At 53.2% G+C, this 19347-nt stretch overlaps 2 protein-coding genes across 8 annotated transcripts in view; one reads left to right on the plus strand and one right to left on the minus strand.

Annotated features, from left to right (window-relative positions):
* IL16 (interleukin 16) overlaps window positions 1-19347 on the minus strand; it is a 97262-nt gene that overhangs the window by 16170 nt on the left and 61745 nt on the right. For 6 of the 7 annotated variants that reach the window (XM_086711729.1, XM_086711728.1, XM_086711732.1 and 3 more), the window contains 7 exons: window positions 18423-18537; window positions 11830-11903; window positions 10894-11110; window positions 10387-10504; window positions 7773-7905; window positions 2657-2744; window positions 178-656 (listed from right to left, as the gene is read on the minus strand). In XM_086711729.1, the coding sequence (XP_086567855.1) occupies window positions 178-656; window positions 2657-2744; window positions 7773-7905; window positions 10387-10504; window positions 10894-11110; window positions 11830-11903; window positions 18423-18537 (1224 nt within the window). The remainder of the gene's footprint in view (window positions 1-177; window positions 657-2656; window positions 2745-7772; window positions 7906-10386; window positions 10505-10893; window positions 11111-11829; window positions 11904-18422; window positions 18538-19347) is intronic. The other variant, XM_086711733.1, reaches the window with a different exon arrangement.
* On the plus strand, window positions 3338-6958 carry LOC147580499 (uncharacterized). Its single transcript, XM_086711737.1, has 2 exons — window positions 3338-4546; window positions 4592-6958. The coding sequence occupies exons 1-2, from the start codon at window positions 4026-4028 to the stop codon at window positions 4632-4634; spliced, it is 564 nt and encodes a 187-aa protein (XP_086567863.1). The 5' UTR covers window positions 3338-4025; the 3' UTR covers window positions 4635-6958.

Consider the following 19347-nt stretch of genomic DNA (forward strand, 5'->3'; position numbering starts at 1 on the left):
TCTGACGGAGCAGGAGAAACCTTCCCTCCCCGGGGCCACCACTGCTGCTTGGTGCTCGCTCGGGAACCACCGTGCAAAAAAGCGAAATTGAAACAACCAACAACAACCGAAAAACCAACCGCTCCTCCCAGCTCTGGCGCTCGAGAGAACATTCGACCCGTCCGGCCCCTGTCTCACCTGGCCACACGCCGGCAAAGTGGGCCCAGAAGGGCATGGGGAGTTCTCTCTCTCTTCCAGACTCTTCTGAGGGTCGCTGTCACTTTTAAAGTATTTTCTGGGCGGAGGCTTGGGCTTGGAGGTCGTGGGTTTTCTCACCAAAATCTCGAAGGATTTCTTCAGTCTCAGCGGTGGGTGGCTGTGCGGGAACCCAGGGCGGGGCGGGCTCTCCCGGGGCGGCCGGGACGGAGCCACGGGAAGCGTCCCCGGCTCCTGCACTGGGGACAGGCTCGGGCTGGGCGTGTGGACTTCCGGGTCGGAAGGCTGCTGCTCGCTGCCGCTGACGGGGCTTCCCCCAGGGGACCCGGACACGTAGCTGCTGTCGCTGCTGGAACGGATCATGACCTTCTGAGCCCTGCGGTTAGGGGCTGCTGAGTTCCTCTCTCTCTCCTTCTCCAAGGTCGGCCGCCCATGCCAGCTGCCCTCCAGCCTCGGGACACCTGCAGGGGAAGCACGAGGAACCCCCACAGCTGGGCTCGGGAGGCAAACGCACCCTTGGCCGCGCTCCCGACCGCCCCCGGCTGCACGCTGCACCCCGGGCTGTCTGCTTCCCACCTGAGGTCACTGGGGATTTGGAGCCCGGCCGTCTCGGGTTTGTCCCAGAAAAGCTGTATGACTCCAGCTTGGGAAAATCACTCAACCTGAGTCTCCGTGTGATGGGCACGGAGGCGTGTCCCCAACTTGCCCGTCAAAGAAGGGCTTGCTGTCCCACCTGTGGAAGGGCTGGTGGCAGATGCCTGCCACTGTCCGCCCCTCTAGGGACTGCCTACAGGAGCTGTCTCCCCAAGGCGACCTCGCGTCCGATGACCGACGGAGATGGGCTGTAAAGGGGGGGTGGGCGGGAGCACCTGCCACCAAACCAGACAATTCTAACGTGTCTTTTGGCTCCACAGTTCCAGGGCTGAAGCTGGCATCTCAGCTCACCTCCTCCCTCTGCCCAGCCCTCTTCTCTCCTCCCCTCCCCTCCACGGGCTCCGACCCCTTGGACCCCTCCGAGATAGCACCCTGCATGCCAAGCTGGCCTCCTGGGAAACCCAACCAGCAAAAGTCCATCTTTTCACCTGTAAAATGGGGAGAATAGTTATAGGGTCACCGAGCTTGTTTGGGGGGCTCAGCATCGAAGAGAGAGAGGACACCGGCCAGTGTGTGTTGAGCCTTGTAGCAAGAAGCTACCATTTCCTCCGGCTGAGGACGAATCGACAGCTTCAGGACCACACTTTCTTAGCCATAGTACGCTTTCTCTTCCCTCCCATCCAGCCTTTCTTCCTGGGTCATCCCCGCACACACACCCATTCTCAGCACCGTGTCCGTCCACACAATCCTGAGAGGCCCTTTTCTGTAGCGGCAAACCGCCCCCCGTGTGTTTCTTTTCTACAATCAAGAGCTCAAAGGAGTGGGAGCAGACTGAGACCCAGCCTCTTGCTCAGATTCCAGCTCATTCCGGAAGGCCAGGAGAGCGAGGAGAGCCCCGTGGAAGAGAATCCTAGACCTTAGGAGAAAACCAAAGTCAGCCAAGCTCACGGTTTGAGTCCTCGATGAAGAACAAGATTTCTTTTGCTTTTTCCTGGTCATAAAATAATGCAGCCTCATTAGAAGGAACTCGGCCCCAAAAAGAAAGAAATGAATGTGAAGATCCACCTGCTGTCTGATCCGCTGGAGAGAACCACCGTCCAAATATGTGTGAGTTTCTCAGTGATATTTTCCCGAGCATAAATGTTGAGTGGGTGGAGAGGGTAGAACCTTTTCTCTGAACGCTTTCAGCCTGTGTGGCCTCCTTGTCAATATTTGCATGTTGTTCTATCACACACTCCACGATGGCTTGGCCGATGCCCCTCAGCCGAGCACAGAGGCCGCTAGCACCCAGGGACTGAAGTCAGTCGACCTGGTTCCCGTCCAGATGCTCTGGGCACCACACAATGTGATTTTGGGTAAGAGAGCCTCTCAGCGGCCCGCTTTTTCCTTAGAAACGTGCATAAAAACTATATGTAAAGATCCAGTAAAATAATGCATGAATTAGTTCCAGTGTCTGACATGACAAGGCCTGAAGAAAGGTTTGATATTATATTATTAGATATTTTTTCTAAAGAGTCTATTATTATGAACTTGTGATTGAAAACTCAACTGTGTATAGGGGCAACTGCCAATGACAACCTGATATAAGATGACAGGGGATGGTGGGAACAACAGAGGCCAGAGGAGTGCCGGCCCAGTGAAGAAACATACAAATTCAGATGCTTCGAACATCATGTGCCTCCCCAACAGAGCAAACACGTGAGCCGAGCTCAGCCGGTAGGCTGCTAGCTTTCAGCCTTTGTCCACGTTGCGGGCTCATCGGTGATATGACAGTCACATCGCTGAGGTAGAAGGTAAGTCAATGGCTCAACCCTGAGCTGTCTAAGAAGGCAAAGATGTTCAAGTCAAAGTTCACTGTTTCTCTTACCTTCCAGGCTCCACTGATGCCTCTCCTTTCCAAACTTGACATTCTCCACAGCCTGGGCCACAGCTTCTTTGAGTTGCATTTCAGACACCTAGAAAATACCGGTCACCTCCTCAAGTAAACGGCAGCAACGTCTGCATCAGGCTCTGAGTCCTCTAGCAGCTCCCAAGCGTGGCCCCTGGATGCCAGGATCTGTCCTTCCAACCCACTCTGCAAATAGCTGACAGCGTCCACTTCTAGAAACACCCTATTGATTCCAGGGCATCAGTGGTTCTCTAGAATATTGTCAGTGAAGTCCAAAGTCTGTCAATAAAGGGGTTCCTGAGGTGGCCACTCTCGACTCTCCAACCTTCTCTCCACGGCTTGCTGAAAACCTCCAGGCAAAGTTACCACTTGACAGTTTACCTTTTGGAGCATTCCACTCTCGGCAGTGCTGCCATGACATCATCATCACTATCTTGATCACCATCATCGCCATCATCACCATCACCACCACCATCATCATCACCTTCATCATCATCACCATCACCACCACCATCATCATCATCTTCACCATCATCATCTTCATCACCATCACCATCATCACCATCATCATCATCTTCACCATCATCATCACCAACATCATCACCAACATCATCACCCATCATCATCATCATCACCACCACCATCACCACCACCATCATCATCATCTTCATCACCACCATCATCATCATCACCACCATCATCATCATCACCACCATCATCACCCATCATCATCATCATCTTCACCATCATCATCATCATCTTCACCATCATCATCACCAATATCATCTTCATCATCACCATCACCATCATCACCATCATCATCACCATCACCATCATCTTCATCACCACCATCATCACCATCACCATCATCTTCATCATCACCATCATCATCACCACCATCATCATCACCAACATCAGCTCATCATCACCATCACCACCATCATCATCATCATCACCATCACCACCATCATCATCATCATCACCACCACCATCATCACCATCATCATCACCACCACCATCATCATCACCATCATCTTCATCACCATCATCATCACCATCATCATCACCATCATCATCTTCATCACCATGATCATCATCACCATCACCACCACCATCATCATCACCACCATCATCACTATCATCTTCATCACCATCATCATCATCATCATCTTCATCACCATCATCATCACCACCATCATCACCCATCATCATCATCACCACCACCACCATCATCACCACCACCACCATCATCATCATCTTCATCACCACCATCATCATCATCATCACCACCATCATCATCACCATCATCATCACCATCATCATCACCATCTTCATCATCACCACCATCATGATCATCATTATCACCATTACCATCATCATCACCAATATCATCTTCATCATCACCATCACCATCATCACCATCATCATCATCACCACCACCATCACCATCATCATCACCATCACCATCATCACCATCATCATCTTCATCACCATCATCACCATCATCATCACCACCACCATCATCATCATCATCTTCATCACCATCATCACCACCACCATCATCACCATCATCATCACCACCACCATCATCATCACCATCACCACCATCATCACCATCATCATCATCAACATCACCACCACCATCATCACCACCATCATCACCATCATCTTCATCACCATCATCATCATCACCAGCATCATCATCATCATCTTCATCACCATCATCATCACCACCATCATGACCATCATCATCATCACCATTACCATCATCACCATCATCACCACCACCACCACCATCATCATCATCTTCTTCATCACCATCATCATCATCACCACCACCACCATCATCACCATCATCATCACCACCATCTTCATCATCACCACCATCATGACCATCATCATCATCACCATTACCATCATCATCACCATCATCGTCATCATCACCATTTTGCTGTAACAGGTCACTAACAGTTAAGAGTATGACTTTTGGAGCCACAGTATATATAAAGAACCCCTACAAACCAACAACCAAAACCAAACAGCCCAACTAAAAAATGGGAAAAGAACTTGAATAGTCTTTTCTCAAAAGAATGTATACAGATGGCCGGCGAGCACCTGAAAAGGTACTCAACATCACTAATCACTGGGGAAGTGCAAATCAAAACCACAATGAGATACTGCCTCACACCCATAAGTGCTATCAAAAAAACCAGGAAACAATATGTGTTAATAAGGATGTGAGAAATTGGAAGCCTTGTGTGCTGCTGGCGGGAATGTAAAATGGTGCAGCTGCTGTGGAAATGGTGTGGCGGTGCCTCAAAAAATTACAAATATAATTATCACTTGGCCCAGCAATTTCACTTCTAGATACATGCCCAAGGACAATGGAGAGCGGGGACTCGAGTAGGTACGTGTACTCCCCTGTCCATAACAGCATTATTCACAATAGCCAAAGGTGAAGCAACCCAAGTGGCCATTGACACACGAGTGAATAAACAAAATATGGCACGTACGTACAACCGAGTGCCATTCAGCCTTAAGGATATGCCGACGTGCGCTACAACGTGGAAGGACCTTGAAGACATTTTGCTGAGTGAAATAACTCGGTCACAGAAAGACAAGTCCTGTACGATCCCACTTACAGGAAGTACATAGAGGCATCAACACTGTAGAGACAGAAGGTAGAATGCTGGTTTCCAGGGGCTCAAGAGAGGGTGAATGGTGAGCTGTTTAATGGATACAGAATCCCAGCTCTACAAGAGGAAAAGCGATCTGAAGGCGGCCGGTGGTGCTGATGTCCACCCCCCTCATGCCATTGAACTATACGCTTGCGAATGGGGAAGATGGTCAGTTTCACGTTAGATGTATTTTACCACAAGGACCAGGTAATAACAATACGTGAATCACCGACAGCGCTGGGCACGTCGCCCGGCAAGCGGCAAACTCTCAGTACAGGAGAGTTAATATCGCCGGCAGTTCTGCAAGGGCAAAGACCGCTCCCCAGTTTCAGAGCTGAGACACCAGGGGTGCTGGGAGATCAGATGAATGTCCAAGAGGTCACTGCGAGTGAGACAGGAGCCCGGCGTCCCTCTGTGTGCGCACTGGTCGTCCCCACCTGCAACGCCTTCCAGGCTTCCAGACCCGGCTCCGTTTTCTGGGTCGCCGGCACCCTGACTCCCTCAGCCTCCGTGGCCCGTCTGTGTGCGCCCCGCCCTGCCCCTCCAGCCGGCACCAAGCTCCTCAAGGCCAGGGCTCCGGCCTTGGCCCCACACCCTGACTCCAACTCCACTGCCCTCTCCACACGGGACCCCAGAGCGGCAAGAGTCGCTGAGCCCACCTCCTTTCCTTCTGTCGCCCAGAGCTGTAGACGAAGTCCTTGTTCACCTGAGTACGAAGCTTGCTTCTCTCTCGGGTGCTTCTCCTTCGTCTAGTGCCACCATGGAACAGAGCTGGGCTTGAGCCCCACTACACCAGCTGTGTGTAGATCTGCTTGTCAATCTACCTCTGTCCTGTTTCCGCGGGGAGTTGGGAGTCTGTTAGCTACAAGCGCAGGCTTTGAAGCCTAGCATCTTCCTGTAGAAGCTCCACCACGGGGCGAGTTCCTTTTTCCTTTCTGAGCCTCGGTGCCCTCCTCTGTGAACTAGCAGGGAGCATCGTACTGACTTCAGAGGGTTCTTCGACAACTAAACGCTATTGCGCTTGTCACGTCTTTCAGCAAATATGCCTGATACGCCCAAGGATTCCATAGTGACTATCACCGCGTCCCCAAAGGAACCCCAGCAATGCCCACGGTGTCCACTCCCAGGGCCCCCTCCAACCTGGGCTCCGCTTCTCAGCCATTACCAGCCCTGAATCTCACCGCCTACTGGACACCCCATGGGTACCTCAATCTGCTTACGCCCACGTGAGACCACTTCCTCCCTCCCAACCCCCTCCTCCTTCCCTTCTCGCCACTGGGGGGTGCTGTCGCCATCGCTCGGTCTTCCGATCCCCAAACACCCCAGTCATCCTAGACCCCTGTGCCCCAGGCTAATCAGCCAACGGTACGACCAATTCTTCCCCAACTGCCTCCATCCCTCTGCCCACATCTACTGTGAAGTTCAGGCCCTCACCGTCTGGTTCCTTTCTCTTCCAAACTCCAGGATCTACCCACCCCCCACCCCGTCCTCCAGGGCACAATCAACAGTTAAAAAAATAAAATCTTGCCTGCTTCCGATCCTGTGTCTCCCTAGCTCTCTGCCCCTCCCCCACTCACGCTCTGTCTCTCTCTCTCTCTCTCTCTCTCTCTCTCTCAAAAATAAACATTAAGAAATTTAAAAAATAATAAAATAAAATCTGAACATTATTACACGAACAGCCACACACCCTCCCCTCGCTCCTCACCCCCCGCAGAATGCCACGCACGCTCCTAAGCATCCCGTGTGACTCCCATGCCATGCCGACCTGTACCCTTAGCCTCTCCACCTGCGCCCGCACCCCAGCCCCACGCCCCTTCCTTCCATGGCAGGTCCCTTCCTGACTCTGTAGCTCCACGGAACGACCTTCCTCAAATCCTCTGCCTGGAGACAACTAACTTCTGGTAATTCTTGCTTCATGAATTACCTACCTACCTTCATGCAACCTTCCTTTCTGTCTCCCTCTTCTCCCTGTCTTCCCACCCTGTATTGTAATTATTTGTAGGTCATCGTCTCCAGCCAGACCCTGAGCCCCAGAGGGCAAGACCGTGTACCATGAACTTGTTCATCCCTGTATGCTGGGGTGCGCAGCTCCCGACAGTCGCATAGTGAGCGGGTCCCTACTCGATGCACGGATGAATTGGCCCCTGGCCTCCACGTGCAGGGATCCTGGGTCTGTATTTTCCTGTCCGAGAGCTTGTAACCAGCTGTAAGAGCTTCCCTAAGCTAATGCCAGTTGCCTCTGGCGTCTGGGAGTCGGCCAGTGGACCCCCGCTGCATTCACTCGTTATTACACTTGGAACAGGTTCTTGGGAATTCGGGTCCAAACCCAGAGGGCATCACCCGCGTTCATCCGTTTCTTGTCCCAAGTACGGAAAGAGTGAGCCTGGGAGGAAGAAGACGTCCCGGTGGGGTGTTACCTGTGGGTCTGGATGCCGGCTGACGATGATGGGGACGGGCCCAGGACTGCAGTGACTCAGGATCGCGTAGACTTCATTGAGCGTCAGGCAGTGCACAGGGGAGTCATTGATTTCCACGATCTCGTCCCCACACCTGGGAGAGCATACACGGGAAGCCGTCAGCGAGCTAACCCTCGTGGCGTTCGGACGCTCCCTTCCCTGACGCCCCACTCAGGGACTTCGCTCTCTGACGGGACCTAAAACTTACACCAATAAATAGAGCTCCTTAGCCACCCGACTGACATTCAGAGCAGGACGGACCAAGGCAGTGCACGTTCACTCCTCGCTGTGCGACCACAGCGTGGGGGACGTTTCATACCCATCTCGTGGGTCAACGTGAACAAAAGGTGATCTGAACTTTCCTCTTCGTCTTCCCCATTAAAGTCTGTCTAACCGAGATGGGGGGTGTAGGTTAACCCGATTTAAGCGATTAACCAATGAACTGTGATATAAGCAATCACATCCTCTCCTTGGGCCTCACTGTTCCCATCTGTAGAATGGTTAGGAGGAAAGACGGATGCTTTGCGCTAGCAGGTAAAGAAGATATAACTGGGCTGGGAGCAGTGGAAGCCCTTGCAAAAAGAAGGAAGGAGAGAAAGCATGGAGTTCATTGTCATTGGAAGATGGGGATCGAGTTATGGAAAATTTAGGTGTGTCCTGTTACCTATCCAGAAAAAAAGAAAAAACACAAGGGAGGTAGAAAACATAGGGATGTATCCGTACTTGGAGGATTTGGGCAATCCAACCCCCTTGTCTCGGAGCTGGGGAAACCGAGGCACAGAGGGTGAAATATTCTCAATAAGACCTAGCTTAGAGTTTTAAAAAAAAAAAAAAAGGCTTTTTCTAGAAACAGCCATGTAGTAAATGTTTTAGGCTTTGCAGTTCACACCCTGTTGCAATGACTAAACTCTGATGTTGTGGTGTGGAAACAGCAGATGTAGACGACGTGTCAACAAATCAGCATGGCTGTGTTCCGATAAAACTTTCTTTAAAAAAACCAACAGGTGATGGGCCCCAGTTTGCTGACCACTGGTCTGGCGGGTTATCAGCCCAGCGGGGATCGGAACGCAGGTCTCCAGGGCTGAGTTCGCCGTCCCTCCCGCTGTGGTCTGCCGTCTCCCATCACAGTTCCGCTCAGCCGGCCCCCCTTCCCCTTTGCTAAGAAAGCACGCATTTTGGGGGCACCTGGGTGGCTCAGTCGGTTGAGCATCCGACTTCGGCTCCGGTCACGACCTCACGGTTCGTGGGTTCGAGCCCCGCGTCGGGCTCTGTGCCAACAGCTCGGAGCCTGGAGCCTGCTTCGGATTCTGAGTCTCCCTCTCTCTCTGCCCCTCCCCTGCTTGTGCTCTGTCTCTCTCTCAAAAATAAATAAACATTTTAAAAAATTAAAAAAAAAAAGAAAGTGCACATTTTCTTTGATGTAACTGAAGACCACCGCAGAAGCTTCCAGAACAATCCCTACCCAGCTGCAGGTCTAGGGGGGAGGACTCTCTGTCTGAAGGGATTAGGGCGAAGGCCGTTGTGGTGACTGTGCAGTCATGTCCCAGGTGACAACATGGCAGCTCAGCAAACGGCTGTCGCCGTCCTGCACGTGACAACAGCAAATCTGTCTCAAATCTAAAGCACCGTCGAGACGGCATCCCGAGCAGGCCTTGCCCTTACACGGACTGCAGTGGTGGGAAAACCTTCAAAACTATGACCAAACTCTCCGCAGTTAGCAAGCCTCAAACCCAGTGAGAGAAGGGACACGCGAAGATGCGCGAACCGGAAATATCATGACAGGTGAAACCGGGGTCAATGGCACCGAAACCCAACTCGCTTACTGGAAAGGAGATTCGGGCTCGGGCATCTCTTAGAAGTTATCTGCAGGGACGTAGGCCTGGAGCGTCCGCAAGGATCTGGTTTATACCATCAAGAAACTGAGTTAACACTACTGATTTGCTTCGTAAGTGAGCGTCTTTCTCCACACAGGGTGCACAGGCAAACCTCCTCGGGGCTCCTATTTACGTCACCATAAATCCTGTGCTACTTAGATCTGAATCAAGGTGTGTTCACTTCCTGTTTCCCATTCTGGACCGGCATTCCCTGAGATAATGCCTCTTCTTTTCTTTTTTCTTTTTTCTTTAAGGACAGGGCCAGAGAAAGAGGGAGAGAGGATCCCAAGCGGGCTCCGTGCCGTCAGCACAGAGCCCCACGTGGGGCTCGATCCCACCGTGACCTGAGCTGAAATCAAGCGTCGCACGCTTCACCAGCCGAGCCCCCCAGGAGCCGCGACAATGCCTCTTGAACTGCAACGTGCACACAGCTCCCTGAGGGTCTTGTGAAAAGGCGGGTTCCGCCGTGGCAGGTCTGGAGAGGGGCCCGAGACGCTGCATTGCTAGCAAACTCCCGAGGGATCTCGCTGCCACTGGTCCAGGGACCACAGCTGGAAGAACGAGGCTCTGAGCCACGCTTGGGTCATTCTAAATATCTCGTCTCCAAATTAACCTGCTGCCTTCTAAGGAATTCCTTCCCCCGATGGAAATCAGGGCTGTTGTTGTTATTGTTGTTTTCAAACACAGAAATGAGGACATACCAGAGCCGTCCATCCAAGTGTGCCACAGACCCCGGAGAGAGCGTGTGGACGAAAATGCCGGAGATGCACTGGAAATAGGGCACACTGCACAGGCCGATGCCCAGACCGACGCCAGCCTCTGGAAGGCAGAGCAGGAGGGAGGGCGGGGGGCTCGGGACCGAGCGCGAAGGACCTCGGCTCCCCTGCCACGGTTAAGAACGACGGTGCTCAAGGAGGGGTCCCCGCCCCAGACCTCATGGCGTATTTCGCTGTGCCCGCAGCCCTGGCCCCGGTTCCCATGTGTGGTGTCGCCTTGTTGGGGTATGTTCTGCCCCTCGCCCCACAACCCCAGGCTGAGCGTGGACGGTGCGTCCTGGGCTTCTGCAAACAGAGCCGCAGGCCTCGCTGCTCGACGGTGGCTGCAGAATCTGCTTGCAGGCGACAGACACCCTGTCTTGTCTCAGAAAGTCTCGGGGGGGCCCCCCGGTGGCGGGAGACCCAGGCAGGAGGGCAGGGGCGCAATCCCACCTTTCTGCAGAGAGACCTCCACCATGACTCTGTAGTTGGGCTTGGCCGTGCTGGGGGGGGCGGCGGGGCTCCCCAAGCCGAAGGGCCCGCTGTCCTTGGTGGCACAGGTGCTGGAGCTCAGGGAGCGGCACAGTGGGGGCGACAGGTGGCTGCTTGGCGAGTGGGGTGCCGTCAGGCGCGTTCTCACGGTGAGGGTCAGGAGCCCCTTTTTGGCTTGCTGAAAGGAAGGGACCATGTGTCGCAGCGCTCAGCAGCTGTGTGAGCGTGCGTGTGCGTGTGCGTGGTGTGGAAGTGTGTGTGCATATGTGTACGGTCTATATCTGCACGTATACACAGATACGAAACATCGTATATGAAACATACACACGTGCATACATGCGCCGGATGGGATTGAACTGAACTGATTACCCAGAGACTTAAAGCATCTTTTAGTGACTGCCTTAAAACTTAAAACAGATTTGGGGCGCCTGGGGGGCTCAGTCGGTTGAGCGTCACGATCTCGCGGTCCGTGGGTTCAAGCCCCGTGTCGGGCTCTGTGCCGACGGCTCGGAGCCCGGAGCCTGCTTCGGATTCCGTGTCTCCCTCTCTCTCTGCCCCTCCCCCACTGACACTTTGTCTCACTCTGTTTCTCAAAAATAAATACATGTAAAAAAAAAAAATTTTTTTTTAACTCAAAACAGATTTGTAAATATATCGGCATAACTACACTGAGTGTCTTCAAACAGTTCTATAAATCTTCAGTGGTTGAGACACGCCCGCAGCAATCTGATAACACTCTTATTTCCGGAGCTGGGTCTTTTTTCTCAACCCTGTGCCCAGATGAGCACCAGCGGGGCGCCCCATGAGAAGGACCCCACAGTTTGAGTCTGCGGGTTTGAATGGAGGAGGGGGCCCGAAACCCCAGGGTCTGGCCGTGTACCGACAACGAGCGGTCACCTTGAACTTGCGCAGGGCGTCCTGGTGTGTTAGTCCGGCCATCGATTCTCCGTTGAGCTCCAGAATTTCATCCCCTGTTGGGAGAGAGAGAAATCATAGTAGAGACGCGTGTGGCCCATGGGGGGCGGGCGTGTATGCAGCCCGTGGGGAAGCCTTCCTCGCCCGGGACTCTCCCCCCGGAGGCAGGCGGGCCCCAGCTCTCTGAGGCCCCTCCAGGGTCCTCGGCTGGCACACAGGCCTGGCCTGACCCATCCGCTGGCTTTGCCCGCCTCCCCCCTGCCTCCCTGACCCTCCCGCCAGGTGTTCCCACGGCTCATTTCCTGATGCAACACCGCCCGCCTTTCTCAGGATGTTGTCTGCCTTCAGGGCCCTTCTCCCACCTTGTCTACCTGCCTCGCTCAGTCTTGCGGTCCTGCCGGCTTAATTTCCCATGTGTCCTCACGGCACCTGTGTCCACCACTAACCATCACAACTCGGCCCCGTGGGTGGGTGGTGACTAGTGACCAGGGGAAGACTCTCCCCTCCGGGCAGGTCGCTCCCCGGCCAGGGGATTTGTCTGATCAGACGGTGTGTCCCCAGGGCCAGTTCCGGGGAGGGGGGACCTGCCCGGTGCTCAGGACACGTGAGAAGGAGGTGATGCTTCCAGAATGCAACATAGCCCCGTTTTGCAGAAGAGGAAAGTGAACCCAGAGCCGTCCCAAGCCACCCGGTGAAGAGAATTAGGAAGCTGGCCCTTTCACTGCGAGCCGCTCCCTCACAAATATGCCTAATAGACCCATTTTTTTCTGTATCCTGAAGTCCATCTTTATGGGGACGGAAAACCAATGTCTCCCCTTTACTGAATGTGCTCAACAAACGGGGAGCGTTTGTTCTGCGTTCAGGGCTGCGCTGGGCGCGTCGGACGCCCTGCTCGTCACGCAGCCGTGCGGTCTGGTCGTGAGTAGGTGCGTCTGCGGTCACCTCACTATGGTCCCCTCGCAGACAATCCAACCCTCTTCCCCGGTTGTTCGAAAGGTGGTTCTGCCTTTGCCTCTGAGAGTCGGAGGCTCCACTGCGATGCCCCCGGGTGCTTCCTCACCCTGAAATGCCGTGCCTTAAAATGATTCCGGAAAATTCTTAGCCACTGTCTCATTGCCCTTTCGTTCCCCTCTTTCACGCTGTTCTTTCTTTCTAGAACGCGTCTCCCCTGTGGGCCTTCTCGCCCACCCTCCCTGTTTCTCTAACACTCCTATTCTCCACGGCTCCGTGCAGCCCGCCGGACCACTTCCAGCTCCCGACTCGCCTTGTGGCTGTGCTGTGTCTGCTGTCGACACGTCCACTGAGTTGACAATTTCAATCACGTGCCTTTTGTACAAGTTGCTTTTTTCACCACGTTCCGTTCTTTCCTTGTTGTTCATATGCCCTCTTTTGCCTTTTCAAAGCTCTCTTTAAACACAGTGATTCTAAACAAATACAAAAATTCTAATGCAAAGGGGTAGGTGTATTTACAGCATTATCTACAAGAGCCAGATTGTGGAAATGGCCCAAGTGTCCACTGATAGATGAATGGATAAAGAAGATGTGGTGTATATACGATGGAATATTATTCAGCCATAAAAAAAACACGAAATCTTGCCATTTGCAACGACCTGGATGGAGCTGGAGTATGTAATGCTAAGCGACATAAATCAATCGGAGAAAGACAGATACAGAAGCATATGATTTCGCTCGTGTGCGGAATTTAAGAAACAAAACAAAGAAAGAAAGAAAAAGAGAGACAGGCCAAGAAACAGACTCGTAACCGTGGAGAACACACTGTTGGTCACCAGAAGGGAGGGGGGTGGGGGCAGGAGAAACGGGAGACGGGGACTAAGGAGGACACTTGTCGTGATGAGCACAGGGTGACGTATAGAAGTGCTGAATCACTGTATTGCACACCTGAAACTAATATAACTCTGTATGTTAAATGCACTGAAGTTAAAATGAAAACTTAATTAAAAATTGCATAATACAAAACCATAGTAATTCTACAGTGTCTTTTAGACTGCTCTGTGATCTCAGGGTTTTGAGGGCTAGTTGTCGGGTCGGTTATTCCTGCCAACGCTCATCAACAAGGGATATTTCCTAATGTCCTGTGTGCTCTTTGTGTTGAGCTCCCTTTTCCGGGGGCCAGTGTTTCTCTGGGGTTTCCCAGAGAACCCCAAGAGGCAGTCCAGAGCTTTCACTGCTTCGGGACAAGTGTTGACATTAGGTTCTCGGCTTGGAGCATCCTGCACTCGGTAGAGACTATAAACGTGGCCAGAACACTCCCACACGACACGGGTCCTTCTTTTCCTGTGGGAGATGTCTTTTCCTCACACCCAAGAGCCACAGGCAAAGGTAGGTTTGCTCACTGCTTCCCTGGGGCCCGATGGCCTTCCAAGAGGGCAGCTCGTGAGGCTTCACACGGACCCACGGCCATGTCCCATGTGGGCAACTAAGTCCGGGTCCCTGGCCCTTCAGCCCTTTGGGCACCAGTTCCACGGGCCATCACACCCTCAACTCCTAAGACTGCCGTAGATTTAAAGTTTCCATGTGCCACGTTACCCAGCATGTCTACGTGTCGAAAATCAAGGGCGGAAGTGGGCTGGGGACAGGATTCAGATCAGCGTCACCTGTGAGGTTGCCAGAATTGGACCAAAAATGAAAGAATCAGTCCTCGCACTTACGACAGTCCAAGCTGAGTGGAAACGGACAAGTTTTAAAAATAACTAAAATATAACTATTATGTCGGAAGGAAGAATACACAGAGGACGTATTTCAGAAATGGTCACCCTTCCTCCCCTCCTCATGGGCAAGAGATTGGTTACGGAGAGTGGAGCCTAAGTGATCGCTGGGTGTGCCATTGGTTACAGGCTGGGTGTGCAACATAATGATTTGACAATTACATACATTACGAAATGTTCAGCAGGGTGAGTGGACTCACCCTCTGTCATCACCCAAGGTTACTACGATATCATCAACTACACTCCCTAAGCTGTACTTTCATCCCACGACTTCTTTCTTTTGTGACTGGAAGCGTGTCGTCTTCCCCATCACCTAATCCATCCGTCTGACCTAATCCCGCCCCTCTGACGGCCACCACTTTGTTCTCTGTGTTTACGAACCAGTGTCTATTTTTGTTGTTATTGTGAATCACGTGGCATTTTGTCTGACTTCTTTCGCTTAGCATAACACCCTCTGGATGCATCCACGCTGTCACGAATGGCAAGATTTCATTCTTTTTGTGGCTGAGTAACAGCCCACTGTAGACATACACCACACCTTTGTTATCCGTTCGTCTATCGATGGACGCTTGAGTTACTCCCATAACTTGGCCGTTGTAAGTACTGCTGCAACACACAGGGTGCTTATATCTCTTTGAATCCGTGTTTTCATTTTCTTTGCGTAACTACTCAGAAGTAGAGCTGCTGGATCACAGGGTACTTCTCTTTTTAGTTTTTTGAGGAACCTCCGCACTGTTTCCCATAGCGGCTGCACCAGGTTGCATCCGCAACCACAGTGCACGAGGGTTCCTTTCTCTCCACATCCTCACCAACACTTGTTTCTTGAGAAACGACCATTCTCGGTGACGTGAAGGGCTGAACTTCCCTCGTGAGCCCCGACAGAACTACTCTTTGGACAGTCCTGGTCCTCGTTGGGCCATATCTGGTGGGAAGCGATTAAACTAAATCTTACACAACCGTTTCTTTCGCAAGCAGAATACAAATAAAACATCATTAGCCTTGATCTGTGCTCCAAACTTTTGTTGCAGCTGGATGTACCCCCCATCCAATGGCAGATTCTAGAACTTTACTTTGAAGGAGTGACCAACGGTGATTGTGTTAATCATTAGAGGCTAGAATCAAGGACTGCGGTAGATTAGCTGAACGTCTTTCCCACCGAATTTTTATGATTGGTATTAACGAAAAGGGGAGGGGAGAAAAAGAAGTTTGACAGGGCAGGTTTGCATTCTGGAAAGAAAACAAGACACAGCACACTGTTTCCTGCCACCTCCACTCAACTCCCTCATTTTTTGTTTTAAGTAAAGAGAAGTCCAAAACATAACCAAACAAAATATAGTACATTCTCAAGATTCTGATGCCCCGTTTCTCCCTTTGTCTCGTTGATCCCTTTTCCTTCCCCGCCTCTTGACTTAGCTACTCCCCCCTAGAGCCTGCCTCCGCCCTCCTCTCTTCCCTCCCTCCTTCATCGGCCCTATAACTCAAGTGTTTTCCAAGCGTCCACCACCCCCAGTCTACACCCAGCCCTCCTCCCTCCCTGGGCTGGAGACAGTGACACCGCCTGCTGGACAGCGCCACCTGGTGGCCGCCCAGAGCCAAGCCTCTGCCTTGGCCTTTTTCCTCCTCCGTATGTCCTGCTCCAGGTTAAGTTCACTAAGACCAGGAACACTTTCTCGGACCCAGGGAGGTTGTCTCATCTGCACCTGCCTCCTCCCAGGAAGACAGGCTCAGGCAAGACCCTTAAGAGCTGGAGTCTGGCCCTTAGGACAGCCTCTCAAAGGGCTTCACAGCCTCTGGGCTCTTGCTGGCCCGTCTCATCCTGCCTTCTGCTTCCTGAATCACCTGAGAACCCTGGTCATAGCTGGTCCCTCCCAAATTATAAAAACCTTCAAAGGTTCCCCACTGCCTCCCCGATAAAATCCGGAAGCGTAAGCGTGCATGAGGTTGGGGTCGGCAAACTTTTTCTTTTTTTTTTTTTTTTAAAAATTTTTTTTTTCAACGTTTATTTATTTTTGGGACAGAGAGAGACAGAGCATGAATGGGGGAGGGGCAGAGAGAGAGGGAGACACAGAATCGGAAACAGGCTCCAGGCTCCGAGCCATCAGCCCAGAGCCTGACGCGGGGCTCGAACTCGCGGACCGCGAGATCGTGACCTGGCTGAAGTCGGACGCTTAACCGACTGCGCCACCCAGGCGCCCCTGGCAAACTTTTTCTATGAAGGGCCAGGTACCGTAAGCTTGGCCGGCCGCACGCCCTGTGCTCAACTAGGCAACGTTGCACAACTACGCAACATGGCTGTCGTGAACACAAAAGCAGCTTCAGACAACAGAATGAGCCGCGAGCATGGCTGGGTCCTCGTAGAGCTTGTCTCTGGACCCTGAAATTTGCATCTCATTCGGTTCTCGCTTGCCACAAAGACTTGCAAATTCCTCTGACTTTGCTCAGCCACTTAGAAATATGGGGTCCGGCACGTATGCTTTTAGGGATCCACCCAAAAGATACAAAACGACAGAACCGAAGGGGCGCACGCACCCCAGTGTTTACAGCAGCGCTATCAACAACAGCCAAATTATGGAGAGACCCTGAGTGTCCACCAACTGATGAACGGATAAAGAAGATGTGGTCTGTGTACACAACGGAATATTACTCGGCCGTCAAAAAGAATGAAACCTTGCCACTTGCCACGATGTGGATGGAGCCAGAGAGGAGTATTACGCTAAGTGAAATCAATCGCTCAGAGAAAGACCAATGCCAATTGATCTCGCTCACGCGTGGAATTTCAGTAACAAAACAGATGAAAATACGGGAAGGGGGGAAGGAGAAGGGAGGGCAACAAACCGTAAGAGACTCCTGAAGACCGAGAACAAACTGAGGGCTGCTGGAGGGGGGTGAGGGGGGACGGGACAGACGGGGGATGGGCATCGAGGAGGGCACCCGTTGGGATGAGCACCGGGTGTCGTGTGTAAGCGACGAGTCACTGGGGTCTACTGCTGAAGCCAGCACGACACTGCGCGTTAACTCAGTAGAATTTAACTTTAAAGAAAGAAAAGACACACGAGAACCAGTCTCTATTTGTGAGCAGGATGAAAATGGGCCGCGGGCCTGAGGTCCCCGGAGTTTGCTATCCCTGCCCTAACCAAGGTGGGTCCTTACCGGTGGCTAGGCTCCCAGCGCGACTCACAGAAACTGTCCCGACAGGGAGGGTGGGGACACCGAGGTCACCTCTCTTAAGCATCCCGCAGGCCCCCCCAGTGTCTGGCCTCACCTGCCCCTGAATTTTGACCCCTAGTTGAAGTTTGGGAGTGTCCTCGGGCCAAGCCTGTTGGCCAATACTCCCAGCATGATGGAGGGGCCCTCAGGAGGCAGCTCTGACCCCCGGGGATGGCCAGGGGCCTGTCCCAGACGGGAGAGCGGGCTGGCCATGAGCTCCTCAGAGGAGGGATCATATCTGATCAGCCTGTTTCTGGAGCCGAGAACACAGCGGGCTTACAGAGGACGTTCATCAGATGCATTAGAAGCACAGGGCCTGTCGCCCCGTGACTGTGAGTCGGGAGGGCAGGAAAGAAGGGAGAGGGTGGGGGGGACACCAGCAATGGAGGGGGGGGCCTTGGACAGGAAGGGAGGGGAGGCAGACACCTCGGCCTTGTGTCCCAGGCTGGCTACGGGACCTGGGCCGTGGGCAGACACACCCAGCACCGTGCCGGTCACGACGGAGCCGTCGGGGACGTGTGCCGCGGACCCCAGAATCCACGCCGGCCGAATTCCGTAGGCTGAAGGCACAGGCTGCCCTGCGCTGTCTTCTGTGGGCCAGTGACCCCTCAGACGTCACCCGGCGAGAGACGAGAAACCTACCTTCTTGGAGCCGTCCGTCCGCTGCCGCCGCTCCCCCCGCAAAGATGGTTTTGACGTAAATTCCGATGGGGCCGTAAATGCTGTCCCTTCCCCCGACGATGCTGAAGCCCAGGCCCTGGGGGGAAGAAGAGGAGACTGGCATTAGGGACGTTCCAGGCCGAGCGCCTGCCCCAACCCCCAACCCCCAACCCTCAACGAAGGAGCCGGGGAGGAGAAAGGTGCCCTTGGTGTCAGATGCCTCGGGACCTCACAGGGGAATGGGGAAAGCCATGACCTCCAGGCCGGACCGGACCGTGTGGGGCCTGGGGCTCTCACACAGAGTCTGGTGTCCCGACACAGAACTTGTGCCATGGCCAGAGAATCCCAGACGGGGCCGAGCCCGGGGTCTGCCCATCTGGCTGGCAGCTCGGGGCACTTTACTTCCTGTCTCCGAGCCCTCGCTTAGCCCCTTGTAAGATAATGCTCATAACCTCACTCACAGGATTGTGTTAGAAAATCCAGTGAGGGGCGCCTGGGGGGGCTCCGTCAGTTGAGCATCCGACTCCGTCTCAGGTCACGATCTCGCGGTGCGTGGGTTCGAGCCCCGCGTCGGGCTCTGTGCCGACGGCTCGGAGCCTGGGGCCTGCTTCCCATTCTGTGTCTCCCTCTCTCTCTGCCCCGCCCCTGCTCACGTTCTGTCTCTCTCTTTCTCACAAGTAAACAAACACTTTAAAAATCTAAAAAAAAAAAAAAGAAGGAGGAGGAGGAGGAGGCCTGGGGGTCAAGAAGTGTTGGGTCACTGTCCGAGTTCCACGGCCAAAGAACCAGGCGCCCCCGGGGAAGTCCTGGGGCTTCCCAAGCCCTCAGTGTCCTCAGCCAGAAAACGGAGATGCTAACAGGGCTTTCGTGAGCATCAGAGGAGACATTGCTTGCAAAGCCCTCGGCC

Source organism: Puma concolor, chromosome B3 (genome assembly GCF_028749965.1).
Source record: "Puma concolor isolate L17-30 chromosome B3, mPumCon1.1.hap2, whole genome shotgun sequence".
Taxonomy (NCBI): domain Eukaryota; kingdom Metazoa; phylum Chordata; class Mammalia; order Carnivora; family Felidae; genus Puma; species Puma concolor.

Bases quoted from the DNA above. Each gene is read 5' to 3' on its own strand.
- LOC147580499 (XM_086711737.1), top strand. From the start codon at position 4,026: ATGATCATCATTATCACCATTACCATCATCATCACCAATATCATCTTC. The intron at 4,547-4,591 runs CTTCATCATCAC...CATCACCATTAC, and splicing joins ACCATCATCATCACCACCAT to CATCATCATCACCATCATCG.